This window comes from Andrographis paniculata, unplaced genomic scaffold (assembly GCF_009805555.1).
Source record: "Andrographis paniculata isolate CXL003 unplaced genomic scaffold, ASM980555v1 Contig86END, whole genome shotgun sequence".
Taxonomy (NCBI): Eukaryota; Viridiplantae; Streptophyta; class Magnoliopsida; order Lamiales; family Acanthaceae; genus Andrographis; species Andrographis paniculata.
Genome location: NW_026137624.1, coordinates 2,896,941 through 2,910,641, shown reverse-complemented (window position 1 = coordinate 2,910,641; position 13,701 = coordinate 2,896,941). Strand labels below are relative to the sequence as shown.

General features: G+C 35.4%; 1 protein-coding gene across 1 annotated transcript; it reads right to left on the bottom strand.

Annotated features, from left to right (window-relative positions):
- Positions 1-4,667: 4,667 nt before the first annotated feature.
- On the bottom strand, positions 4,668-7,059 carry LOC127242023 (uncharacterized). The gene is made up of 2 exons (XM_051261357.1): positions 7,015-7,059; positions 4,668-5,180 (listed from the first exon to the last, which is right to left on the bottom strand). Exons 1-2 carry the CDS (start codon positions 7,057-7,059, stop codon positions 4,668-4,670), a joined length of 558 nt encoding a protein of 185 aa, XP_051117314.1.
- Positions 7,060-13,701: the final 6,642 nt, after the last annotated feature.

Sequence of the window (13,701 nt, the reverse complement as noted above, 5' to 3'; positions counted from 1 at the left end):
GTAGTTGCAAATGAATTTCTACTTACCTGAAATTTGCCAAAAACGTCAATAACCCCGACTCCTAAAGCCCTTTTCACGATTCTAGTATCGTATCTAACAACAATTAATTACAAATATTACCCCAATTTACTAAATAATTATTTCTACTCAAAACTTCATCTACTTAGTAAAAATAGCAATAATTCGTGAACACAAGAAATGCTTGAACTAGGCTTTTAACGGATTCGGCGTGATTTTTTTTTTTTTTTCTTCTTCGCGTTTGCCTTTCTCTATTCTCTTGAAATTGAATTGATATGGATGAGGTGGGGGGTGGGGATTATTACCCCACCCCACCGCCTCACTTTATTTATTTATTTATTTATTTATTATTATTATTATTATTATTTATTATTATTATTATATTTAGTTATTTAATTATTCTATTTATTTTACTTTTTTATTTAATTACTATAATAAATTTTCAAGTGATCTATATTTAATTTACACCACTAATATTCAAATAATTTATCCAATATATTTGTATCCTACTAGAATCTAAGATAAATTATGTTAATATCTTATTATTAATAAACAGGTAAAGCATATACCAAATTATAAACAAGTTAATATATAAGTAATTTACTAGCACCTAAAATGTGAAATATGTATTGGCCAATGAGTAGTGAGAACCTCGGGTATCACATCTTCCTTTTCTTATAAAAATTTCGTCCTCGAAATTTAACTTACCTGAAGAGTTCTGGGTACTTAGATCTCATTTCATCATCTCTTTCCCAAGTAGCTTCTTCTACTGACCGATTTCTTCATAGTACTTTAACTAATGAAATCTCTTTATTTCTAAGTTGTTTCACTTCTCTCATGAGAATTTCTACCGGGACTTCTTCTTAACTTAGATCTGATTTTAGCTCTGTAGGTTCACTTTTCAAAACATGTGATGGAATTGCTATGTACTTCCTTAATGCTGATACATGAAACACGTTGTGTATTTGAGACATGGATGTAGACAAATCAAGTCTGTAGGTCACTTCACCAATTCTTTTAGTAATGGAGAATGGACCCACGTATCTTGGACTAAGCTTTCCTTTCTTTCCGAACCGCATTACCCCTTTCATTGGAGAAACTTTTAGAAATACCTGATCACCCACTTCAAACTCTAGTTTTCTTCTTCTTTTATCAGCATAATTCTTTTTTCGGCTTTGAGCAACTTTCATTCTTTCCCGAATTTGCACTACAGTTTCACTCATTTCTCGAATCAAATTTGGACCCAAAAGTTTTTGTTCCCCAACTTCATCCTAATGTAATGGAGATCGACACTTTCTATCATACAGTGCTTCATATGGTGCCATTGCGATAGTAGACTGATAACTGTTATTGTAAGAAAACTCAATCAAAGGCAAGAATTTGCTCCACTGACCTTGGAAATCTAACACAAAAGCTCTAAGCATATCTTCCAGAATTTGTATCGTTCTCTCTGATTGTCTATCTGTTTGTGGATGGTACGCAGTGCTGAAAGATAACTGAGTCCCTAATGCTTTATGCAAACTCCTCCAGAAATTAGATAAAAATCTGGGGTCTTTGTCTAAAATGATAGTGAGGGGTACACCGTGAAGTCTAAAAATTTCTTGTATATATATCTAAGCATAACGATTCATAGAATATGTAGTGCAGATCGGTAGAAAATGAGCTGATTTAGTCAATCTATCAACAATTACCCAGACTGCATTATAACCCTTGACTGTCTTGGGAAACTCTGTAACAAAATCCATTGTAATATTCTCTCATTTCCACTCTGGAATAAACAAGGGTTGTAAAGTTCTTGCTGGTCTCTGATGTTCTGCTTTGATATGCTGACAAGTCAAACACTGTTGTACATATCGAGCAATGTCCCTTTTCATACCAGGCCACCAATAATACAATTTCAAATCCTTATACATTTTAGTGGCTCCTAGATGTACAGAATAAGGTGTCAAATGTGCTTCAGCCATCACATCTTCACGAATTTTATCAGTATCTGGGACATATAACCGGTTCATGTATCGGAGTACGTCATTCTCTGTCAACTGGAAATAAGAGGGTTCACCTAAAGTGATATCTTTCTTCACCTTAGCAGAGTACTCGTCATGTTGTTGTCCTGTGTGAATTCGATCTAGCAATGTCGGTCTGAGTGTTAAAGCTGCAAGTTTTGCTGTTACAAGCCCAGGTTCAATAAGTTCAATGTTCATCTTCTGTAGGTCAAGGAGTTCAGGTTTTTGAATTAAAGTCATAGCTGCCACTCTTTCTACTGATTTTCGACTCAATGCGTCTGCCACAACATTAGCTTTACCAGGATGATAGTTGATCACACAGTCATAATCTTTCACAAGTTCTAACCATCTTCGTTGTCTCATATTCAATTCTTTCTGAGTGAAGAAATAATTCAGACTTTTGTGATCGGTATAGATCTCGCAACGTTCACCGTACAAGTAATGTCTCCAGATTTTGAGTGCAAACACCACGGCTGATAACTCCAGATCATGTGTAGGGTAGTTCTTTTCATACTCTTTCAACTGTCGGGAGGCATAAGCGATCGCTTTATCGTTCTGCATCAATACACACCCGAGACCATTCTTCGAAGCATCACTGTAAACTTTAAAACCTCTAGTCCCAGTTGGGATTGCTAAGATAGAAGCTGATGTCAATCGTCATTTCAATTCTTGAAAGCTTTGTTCACATGATTTTGTCCATTTATATGTCACATTCTTCCTAGTCAATTGTGTCAAAGGAGAAGCAATTTTAAAGAAGCCTTCCACAAATCTACGGTAATATCCTGCCAGTCCGAGAAAACTACGCACTTCTGATGGATTTGTAGGTTGTGGCCAGTTATTAATGGCTTCAACTTGGGTCAACTGAAATTCCTGCTCCCGATATAACATGTCCCAAGAATACAATTCGATCTAGCCAGAATTCACATTTCTTGAACTTTGCATACAACTGTTTCTCTTTTAGAACTTCTAACACATTTCTCAGATGCATCGCATGCTCTTCTTCAGTCTTGGAATAAATCAAAATATCGTCAATAAATAAAATAACGAACTTGTCTAGAAAGTCTTTGAACACCCGATTCATCAGATCCATAAACGTTGCTGGGGCATTTGTCAGTCCAAATGGCATTACTAGAAATTCATAGTGGCCGTATCTCGTACTGAATGCTGTTTTGGGAATGTCTTATGTCTTTATCTTCAGTTGATGATACCCAGATCGCAAATTAATCTTCGAAAAGATAGTCGCACCTTGTAGCTGATCGAACAAATCATCGATTAAGGGTAAAGGATATATATTTCTGATCGTGGTTTTGTTCAATTCTCGGTAATCAATACACATCCTCAATGTGCCATCTTTCTTTCGAACAAACAAGACTGGTGCTCCCCAAGGTGAGAAACTAGGACGAATGAAACCTTTTTCTAGTAGTTCTTGCCGTTGTACTTTCAGTTCTTTCAATTCATTCGGCGCCATTTGATATGGTAATTTAGAAAGAGATGACACTCCAGGTTGTAGCTTAATCACAAATTTAATTTCGCGATCTGGTGGTAGTCCTGGAAGATCATCTGGAAATACCTTAGGATATTCTCGCACTACTGACACATCACCAACAGTAGGACACTGTTTCCCCTCGACACCCATCACACTTATCAAATAGCCTTCACAACCACTTTCCAGTAATCTTTGTGCCTTAACAGTTGATATTATAGGAAATTTGAAACGCTTCTTCATCCCGATAAAAGAAAATGGTTCTTCACCCTCACACTGAAATACAATACTCTTGTTTTAACAGTCGATTGTAGCATCATATTTCGATAACCAATCCATACCCAATATCACATCATAATCATTCATGTCCAGCACGATCAAATCAGCATATAATTCTCTACCTTCTATAGGAATAACACATCCTCACAGTATCTGATTAGTTTGTTTTGTATCACCGAAAGGAATCATCGCATCGAATTTAGCCTCAGTTAAGTTAGGTGTTCTACGCAGTTTTCTCACATACTCAGTGGATGCAAAAGAATGTGTAGCCCCAGAATCAAATAACACATAAGTCAAAGTACCGAAGATAGAAAGCTTACCGGTGACAACTGGATTTTCTTCTGCATCTTTCTTTGTCATCGTAAAAACTCGCGCTGGTACTTTCCCTTGGTCCTTTTGTGCTCTCAGACACATACTAGTCATATGTCCCCTTTGTCTGCAAGAAGAACAAGTTTTCGGTTCGTTACGATCCCAAAATGTGGTTTACCACAATTTCGACACAGAGGTCGTGGTGGTGGCGGCGGCGGTAGTGGTACTCCTCTTTGCTCCACCCTGGGACGTTTATCTGGTCCTCCTTGTTCAGGTCTCTATCCTTGTCGGGGTTGGAATGGTCCTGATGATTGAGGTTGCCATGCCCTTTTTCTATTATTTCCGCCCCACTGTGGTGCTTGCCGTTGTTGAAACTGACGTCTCATCTCTTGTGCATGTTTTATTCGGATCTCAGCTTGTTCAGCAGTTTGTGCTCTCTCTGCAACTTGTGCATAAGTCATTCCTTGAGTTCCCACCATACTCACATCTCTATAAAGCTCAGGCCTCAAACCTTCAAGGAATCTCTCCACTTTTAATGCTTCAGTACTGACCATGTGTTCCGAAAACCTAGATAACTACTCAAATTTACAGAGGTAGTCTGTAACAGTCACGTTTCCCTGTTTCAACTGTATGAATTCATTCATCTTCATGATTCTGACTAGAGCAGTGAAGTATTTATTTCTGAAAATCTCCTTAAACCTCTCCCAGGTCATTACAGCAACATCTTCGATACTTTTGACTGTGTCCCACCAGTGTCCCGCACTACCACGTAACATGAAGGAAGCACACAAAACCTTCTCTGTATCTGGAATTATGCTATATTGGAACATATTGTTTAAGGTTCTCAACCAGTCTTCAGCAGCCAAAGGATCGGTAGCATCTTCAAAGATTGGTGGATTCAGTTTACGGAATCGCTCGCACACCAACTCAATAGGCTCTATTCGCGGTTGTCGTTGATTCACATCAGTACGTAGGTTGTCCGTATTTCTTTGTTCAATAAGTTGTTGAACCTGTTGCGCCTGGCGTTCAACTAAGTCTGTCAGCCGAGCTATAACAGCATCCCGATCAACCCCAGCAATCGGTGTTGTCTGCCAGGCATTCTTTCCATACCACTACTTTCACCTTGTTCTCTCACCATATCTATTCAACAATACCACTCATCTTACACCACATGGCCAATATAATTCATAGTACATATAATGTAGGAACAAGAAATAACTTGACTCTAGCCTACTAAACATGTACCCGATTCGTTTCACATTCGTATTATTCACAGTATACCATATATAAGATAATTAAAACTGTTTTTATCCAAACTTTAAACACAGACCTAAACCCACAAGTACCATTACTACCACACATGTACTGTACCTCAATACACATGCACGATCACACATGCTCACGAGCACACACTTCTGTAGTAGCGGCTCAATGGCGGCGATCAAACAATAGCATTTTAGTAACAGTAGCATTATGTAGAAGTACGATAGTAGGAATAATTTTACCACATATCATCTTCATTAATTTTGAAACACAGAAGAGCATGTAACATGGAAACCAATCGCCATTCAATAAAATCATTTAATAACAACCAATTCATTATCAAGTAAAGTCTAAAGTCAATATAATTCATGATAAATATAAACAAAATTTAAATAAACACTTACTGGGTGTAGCCGGGCTCTCTCTCAAGTTCTGAGCTCGTGTACATAGACAATCTACAGAAAGCTAACTGTGCTCTGATACCACTCTGACACGACCCCACTTACACTATACTACTAATGCCAATTCACATATAAGTAAATGATAAACATGCTATAATCCCTCTTAATTACTTACATATATAACAACTTTTTCACCTGCTATATATATGTGTATATATATTTCAGCAAAACATAACATAACTCAACAGTAGTCTGTCAAAATTCACCAAAAGGATCTCAAACCATATCATAAACTACACAATCGACATACTATTTATAACAACACCATACAACTTCTAAAATAGACGTAATATAGAACAACGGAAGCAAAACAAGCCACGGTCCTGCCCACAGGTCGTCATCTATGTACACGGTAACTCAAAATGCCTGTAAGAGCGCCACGGCTACTCCAGTCTGACCATCAAGTCATATATCATCAGGATTACCTACAATGCATAAACTGAGTGAGATTTATAAATCTCCGTAAGTAGAAATTATGCATGATGTGAAGTTTATCTCAAAATTCTCAATATGCAGAATGTGCTCTCGTTTGAAATCATCAATTTATTTATGAAATACTCTTCAGGGCCCCTAGACACACTGCTATACACCGGAAAGAGCTCAATATCCACATATTCAAATCAAACTGTGGCCTACACCAGGTAGCCTACACCGGGTTTCCTCGTAAGGTTTCCCCGGGTCGCTTCTTCCCAGGTCGCCTCTTCCGAATGCATTGTTTAAGCATAGTATGTAAAGTCACAATAGACGGTGGCCTACACCAGGTAGCCTACACCAGGTTTCCCCAGGTCCTTTCTTCCCAGGCCGCCTCTCCCGCCCTCGGTGTATAATCAGCGTTCTAACATAGTAAAACCATCTTATTTCATTTCAATGCATGATATGCATGCTTAATGAAAATGCAATGCAACATATTTCACAATATACATATATTATTGAACTCACTGGTTCAAACCACATCAATTTTTGGAGCTCACAGACTCCTTCAACATCAAATATAAAGTTTACAGACTCAACCATATCGCATACAGAGCTCACAGGTTGGAACCAATTTATATACGGAGCTCGCATGCTCAAACCATATAATCACAGAATATTAATCACATATTACAGTTTTCTGATATTCACATATTATCAATCAAACATAAATAACTCACAAAATAATATATTTATGCATTGTAGTTGCAAATGAATTTTTACTTACCTGAAATTTGCCAAAACCGTCAGTAACCCTGACTCCTAAAGCCATTTTCACGATTCCAGTATCGTATCTAACAACAATTAAGTACAAATATTACTCAATTTACTAAATAATTATTTCTACTCAAAACTTTCTCTACTTAGTAAAAATAGCATTAATTTGTGAATACGAAAAAATACTTGAACTAGGCTTTTAACAAATTCGGTGTAATTTTTTTTTTCTTGTTCTTCGCGTTTGCCTTTCTCCCTTCTCTTGAAATTGAATTGATATGGACAGACGCGGAGATCTGTCAAGAGGAAGAAGTATGGACAGATGCGGAGGTCTGTCAAGAGGACAGTCTGTCCTTCTAAGGAGATAAGGTAAATAGAGCCGATCAGTTGCTCTGTGGTCGGGACCACAGTTGGTTGGTTTGCAGTTGGGACCGAGGTCGGTTGGTCCGTGGTCGGGACCACAGTCGGTTGTTCTGTGGTCGGGACCACAGTTGGTTGGTCTACAGTCGGGACCGAGGTCGGTTGGTCTGTGGTCGAGACCACATTTGGTTGGTCTGCAGTCAGTTGGTTCTCAGTCGGTTAAATAGGTCGGATGGTCCTAAGTCGGTTGAGCAGGTCGGGCAGTCCACAGTCGGTTGAGTCGGATGACACGGAGGTCGGCTGATATGGAGGTCGGTTAATGCAGAGTTCGGACCAAGTGAGGTCGGGCGAAGAAGAATGAGACGGACGATACGTGGTCGGACAAGAGACCAGATGGTGGTCGCTTGACGGGGCGGCCAAGGAATCGTTTGGTTTAGCGACCAGTTAGTCTCTAGATTAATCGGGTGGCACAGAGGTCGGGCGAAACGAAGTCGGGCAATAAGGGACATGGCAGTGGATGTGTAGGTCGGATGAAAGGCATTTCTGGGATGGTTCAAGTCGTGAGAGGCAGTTCTGGGGCGGTTGGAGGAAGTTGCAACCGGCGAACGGTTGAAGGAAGTTGCAACACGTGTCAACAGAGGAGAACTTGGTGGACGGTTGACAGTAGTTGCTGTAACCGACCAAATGATGGTTCAAACCGCTTCTTTAAGGGGTTATTTAAGGTTTGTTTTTTTACCTAAAAAACCATCTTTAATCGAAAAAAATTCAAGAGAACTGCTTTTGGGGATCACCACTTTATTTTCCAGTCTTTTATTTTATTTTTCCTATTTTACTTTATGTATTTCTACAGTGTTTAAAGATCCCTAATCTCAGGCACTCATCTATCAAATTCGAAGATATTTCTTTATTTTCAGATTTTACTTTTATTGTTGAAAAATAACATCAACACATAGTATTACATGAATTATTATTACTTGAATCAGACTCTTCCCTCTCATTATCAGTACTTTGAATCAATAATAATACCATTTTATGTTTTAAATCTGTATATTGAAAATTTTCATTGATTTTCTTTTTTAGATTACATTTGTTTGCTTTGTAACTTAATTTTCCACATTTTCCGCATGTTATATTGTTACTACTATTTCATTTATAATTATTTGAATAAGTTTTAAGTTTCCTATTTTCATATTTCTTGTAATGACGTTTGTACTTTTTAGTGTAAGGAATTTGATGCGAAGGGCCTTTGATTCATGTTATAGCGAAGGTTTGACAAAATGAACCCACCTCTCTATGCTCAGATGCATATGTAGCTTGTATTTTTAATTATGTACATAAAGCTAATCCTTTTTTTTTTAATGAGGTAATACTTTACCAAATTTTTTTTATTCATAATTAATCATTTCAGTTTATAATTATTTTTAAAGATTATTCGTAATACGTTGTGAAATTAAAGTTGGTAATCCGATTATGAATTTTTCTTTCCAAAATGAAATATTGCAATCAAGTCTTCTTAATACATATGTTAAAATATATATTTATATCATCGAAAATATGATAATGTTGGACATTTTAAATTTGTTAAAAATACTCCCTCCATTCCAAAATAATAGTCTCATTTTGCAATTTTCTTATGTCCTAAAACAATAGTCTTATTTTTATTTTTGGTAACTACCTCTCCATCTTTTTACAAAACTATCCCCATTTTTTCACAATAATTAAAGTAGGGGTATTTTAGTCTTTTAAAATACTTTTACACCTACTATTAATATAATAGTATTATTTTTCAATTGTTCATCCCAAATGTTCCTATTGTTTTGGGACGGAATGAGTATTTTTTATGAATATAATTCTTGAGTTGGATTTTTTACAAAATACATAGTAACTATTAAGCACTCAGTTGAATTAGGTTTGGATGATATAGGAATTTTTATTGCACGACTCGAGGGCTGTCAATTTTTGGCACTGTTTCTGGAGATTAGTGTTTATTTTTGCTTCATTTTTACTTGTTATTAGTTACTAGCATCAATTCCAAACATTTGTTGTGTTTTCTGCCTCGTTTCTCTTGCACATGTATCTTGATATTTGATCATGAAATTGAGAGAATTGTGAAATGATTGCTGCAACAAACTAGAGATCAAAGTTGATTTGAGCACTAATTTGAGTGATTTCAAATAAAGTGAAGAATTTGATATGACCGATATAAATCGTACATTAACGAAGTTAGTTGTCCCTAATGTAAATCATCATCCTTTATGCATTACTCTTCCTCATGTTAATGATGATGCCCCCATTTGAATTAAAATATTGACTAATACATCTTATGTCTTTATTCTAAGATTTGTCAAAAGAAAAGCTTTATAAGCACTTGTTGGATTTCAAAGTTATTTCCTCTAGCATGAAGCCTCTGAGAGCAACCGAGGATCAAGTCAAGTTGAGAGATTTTCGTTTTTCACCAAAGGATGGAGCAAAAGATTGGTTGTATTCACTATCCTCTGGGAGCATCACTACTTGGATAGTAATGAAGATGAAATTTTTGGAAAAATATTTCCCCACTTCTCGAGTTGCAAATTTGAACAAGAAGATTTTTGGAATCAAACAACAACATGGAGAATCCCTATACAAGTATTGGGAAAAATTCAATGGGTTTTACTTTAGATGTTCACACCATCAAATTCCCGATAAGATCTTGATTCAATATTTTTTGAAGGGTTAAATTTAATAGAAATGAACATCATTGATGCATCGAGTAAAGGAGACTTGATGAATAAAACTCCAAGAGAGACACGACATTTGATCAAAATGATGGCTGTAAATACCAAGAATTTTGGCATCCGTATTGCAGCGCCCGTAAATGGAATCGAAGATGTGAGTAGTGAAAGAATAAAACTAGTCAAAAAACAAATATCCGAGTTGACGTCATTTGTTCGGAAATTAGCCATGGGGAATTTTCGATAAAATCATTCATGTAGTATATGTTTGAGTTCGGAGCACCCTATTAATACATGCCCTACACTTCACCAAGGAGGTCCTATAGAAGTCAATGCAGACGGATATTTAGTGTCATGTCGACCTTACAATCCATATTTGAATGCATATAATTCAGGTTGGCGTGATCATCCTAATATGAACTGTGCAAACAAGCAACCTTTTTAGCTAATCAACAAGGATTCCAAGCACATGCGCCTCAACAATTTTGACCTTCACTTCCACCACTGAATCAAGGTACGTCTTTGAAAGATATGATTAAAAGCATGGCATCTAATACTTTTTAACTTCAATAGGATACTCTACAATTCTAGAAAGATACAAAGAGTAGCATTCAGAACTTAGAAAATCAAATAAGTTAATTAAGTTGTGTTCTTTTGTGGATTTTACCACAGGTTTTTACTATTCAGATTTTTTTTCCTCCAAAAATATCACATCAAACAATTTTTTTTTATACTATAATAAAAAATTATTTTATATTCAAAACATCACATCAACATTTATTTATATCACATCAAACAACTATTCAAATTCAATTTTTTACTATTTAAAAATTCAAACCTAAAAACTAAAACCCACAAAAAACACACCCTTATAAAGTGAAGTTCATAAATTAAAAACGAAAGAAAAAGGAAAGTGGCTAACACAACCCAAGATGAATTTGAAGAATGCGAGTGTCTTGGAATTGAGGAGTGAAAAAATATTGGAAGATCCTAAACCCATCATTCCAAATGAGAAAAATCAAGACAATAAAGGAAAAAAATAAGGTAAATGTTGAAATTTTTTATTTTTCAAATATTAAAAATTTTTATTTTCCTCATAGGTTGGCAAAGCCGAAAAAGGATCAGAATAAAAAAAGGAAAGAGATTATGAAAGTTTTCAAGAAGGTCAAATTGAATATCACCTTGTGGGAAGCAATCAAGCAAGCGCCCTGATATACCAAATTTTTGAAGGATTTTTGCATCAATAGAAGGAGGTTAAGAGGAGATGAACACATTGTGGCTGGAAAAAACATTTTGACAATTTTACACAGGAAAATTCCACCAAAATACAACAATCCAGGTATGTTTGCTATCATTTGAAAAATAGGTCAATCTAAAATTAAAAAGGGCATGCTAGACTTAGCTGCCGCAATAAATATTATGTCGAAGTCGATGTAATGACTCTATGAATTCAGGGTTGTTCAAAGAGATGTGAATTATAATTCAATTAGCGGATTAAAAGGAATACCTTTTCAGAGAGATTGAAAGAGGATACTCTAGTTCAAGTTAATGAATTAATATTTATAGTCAATTTTTATGTGCTAGATATGAATGATGAGAAATGCATTAATCATTTCCCTCTCTCTTGTTGGGGTGAACATTCTTGAGCACCACTCAAATAAAAATGTGTGACAAGGTACATTAACAATGAATTTTCTTGGCAATAAGATTCATTTTAATATATTTGATAATGTGCACATTGATTCTAACACTATTTGTGCGATCAGTGTTCTTGAGCCTTTAATGCAAGATTTTTTAAAGCTAAATGGTAAAAAATTCTTAAAATTAGATCGAAGCCACCAAATTTATTGGATCATAACCATTCGAGGGATGATAAAAGGTTTTAAAAAAATATTTTCCATCAGTAAACATTGACTCAAGAAACGTAGAAAGAATTTTAAATGGAGGTGAAAAAGACAATTTGTTATGCCACCAAACGACTAAGAACAAAACTATATCTAGCCAAAGACGTTAAAGAAAGGTGCTTGTTGAAAGGCAAACTAATCTTTTAATCACTTTAAGTTTTATAGTTTAATTTTATTTAATTTTCTTGGTTGATTTGGTTGTGTTTTTTGTCTTGCTGATACTCTATCAAGAAGTGCAACATATTTTGTTCTGAAAAAAATAGATCAAATTTGAATTTTAGAATAGAGGATTCGTTTGGCCTTAGCCATGTCCATGACCATGTGAAAATTCGCACTCTGTGTAGGTAGACAAATTTTCAGAATCAAATTTGTTCCTTGGTCATGCCTACGATTACGTGACTTTACACTCTATTTGGGCAAACACATTTCAGAACCACTCAAGCCTCTTAATCATGTCTATGATTAACTCATTCATCACACTTTTTTTTAATTGCGGGATTTTTTATTTCCTTCGACTCTAATGGAATGATCTTGCCTCCAACGCCATCTTTGGGTCCGCCCACTAATCACCCCAACAAAATCTTATTGCCCCCCTCTTTTTTTTATCCATTTCATAGTTTTACATTGAGGACAAAGTATTGGTAAAGTGTGGGGGGATGAACAACTTACATAATTTATTTTTTCTTCCTAACTTTTTGATGCACCTAGGGCTGAATAATTTTTGTTAATGTGACACATGTGATTTGTTTTGATTAGATGTCTAAGATGATTAATGAAGGAACTAAACTAGGAAAATTCCAAGATTAGCCTAACTATTGCGTTCTATGTGAGAATTTGAGCCTAATGAAGCACACCATCCTAATGCTTATTTCATTCAATGTGTGATTAATTTTATTGAATTTTGATATTCTAAAACTTGTTCAGTGATGCATATTAAGCCTGCATTTAGAAACTTGATGTATTTAACAGGACGAGGGCACTATGGAAACCCTTTTGGCCTTTATTTCTTGCCTACCCTGAGTAAAATTTATCAATTAGAAAGCTCATTTAAGCCTTTATTACCCATATTATTTTCGATGATTACATAATTTTCACTAAGCCAAAAAATTTATTTTGTACTAAATTCAACTTTTGCTTGATCTTTTGACAATAGAAAATTATGTTTGGAGTGATGCATATTATTACTTGTTTAGAGTTTGATAGAGTGCAAAAGAAAGAAAATAAACAAGTCGGAAAAGAAAAGGAATTAAAAAAAAAAAGAAGAAGAAGAAAATATGTAAAAAAAAAGGAAAAAAAAAAGGATATAAAATATATATGCATGAAAAAAATAAGAAAATACAGATTGAAATTAGTTAATAGATGGGAAAAAAGTTGTGATAATTGTGCACAAAAGAATTGCAATGTTCTTTACAATATCTTATTTTTGTCTCTATAAGCCGTCAAAGATTTTTCCTACCTTAAACCCTATCCCTATTACAATCCATAATAAAGACCCTTGCATTATTTGCATTAGGTTTCATTTTAGCGAGGGATGCGTGATCTAAGAATAAATTTGTGTAGTTGTTATTTTGCATGCAATTCGAGTGATGGGCCAGAATTTTTTCTTGAGAAATGAGTGGATACACTTATACATCCAATAAAAATTGGTAATGATGGTTTGGTTGGTAGATTCTGCCTTTAGTGAAGTTGTTTTCGTTAACGGTGTCTCTGAAAGATTAAAATATG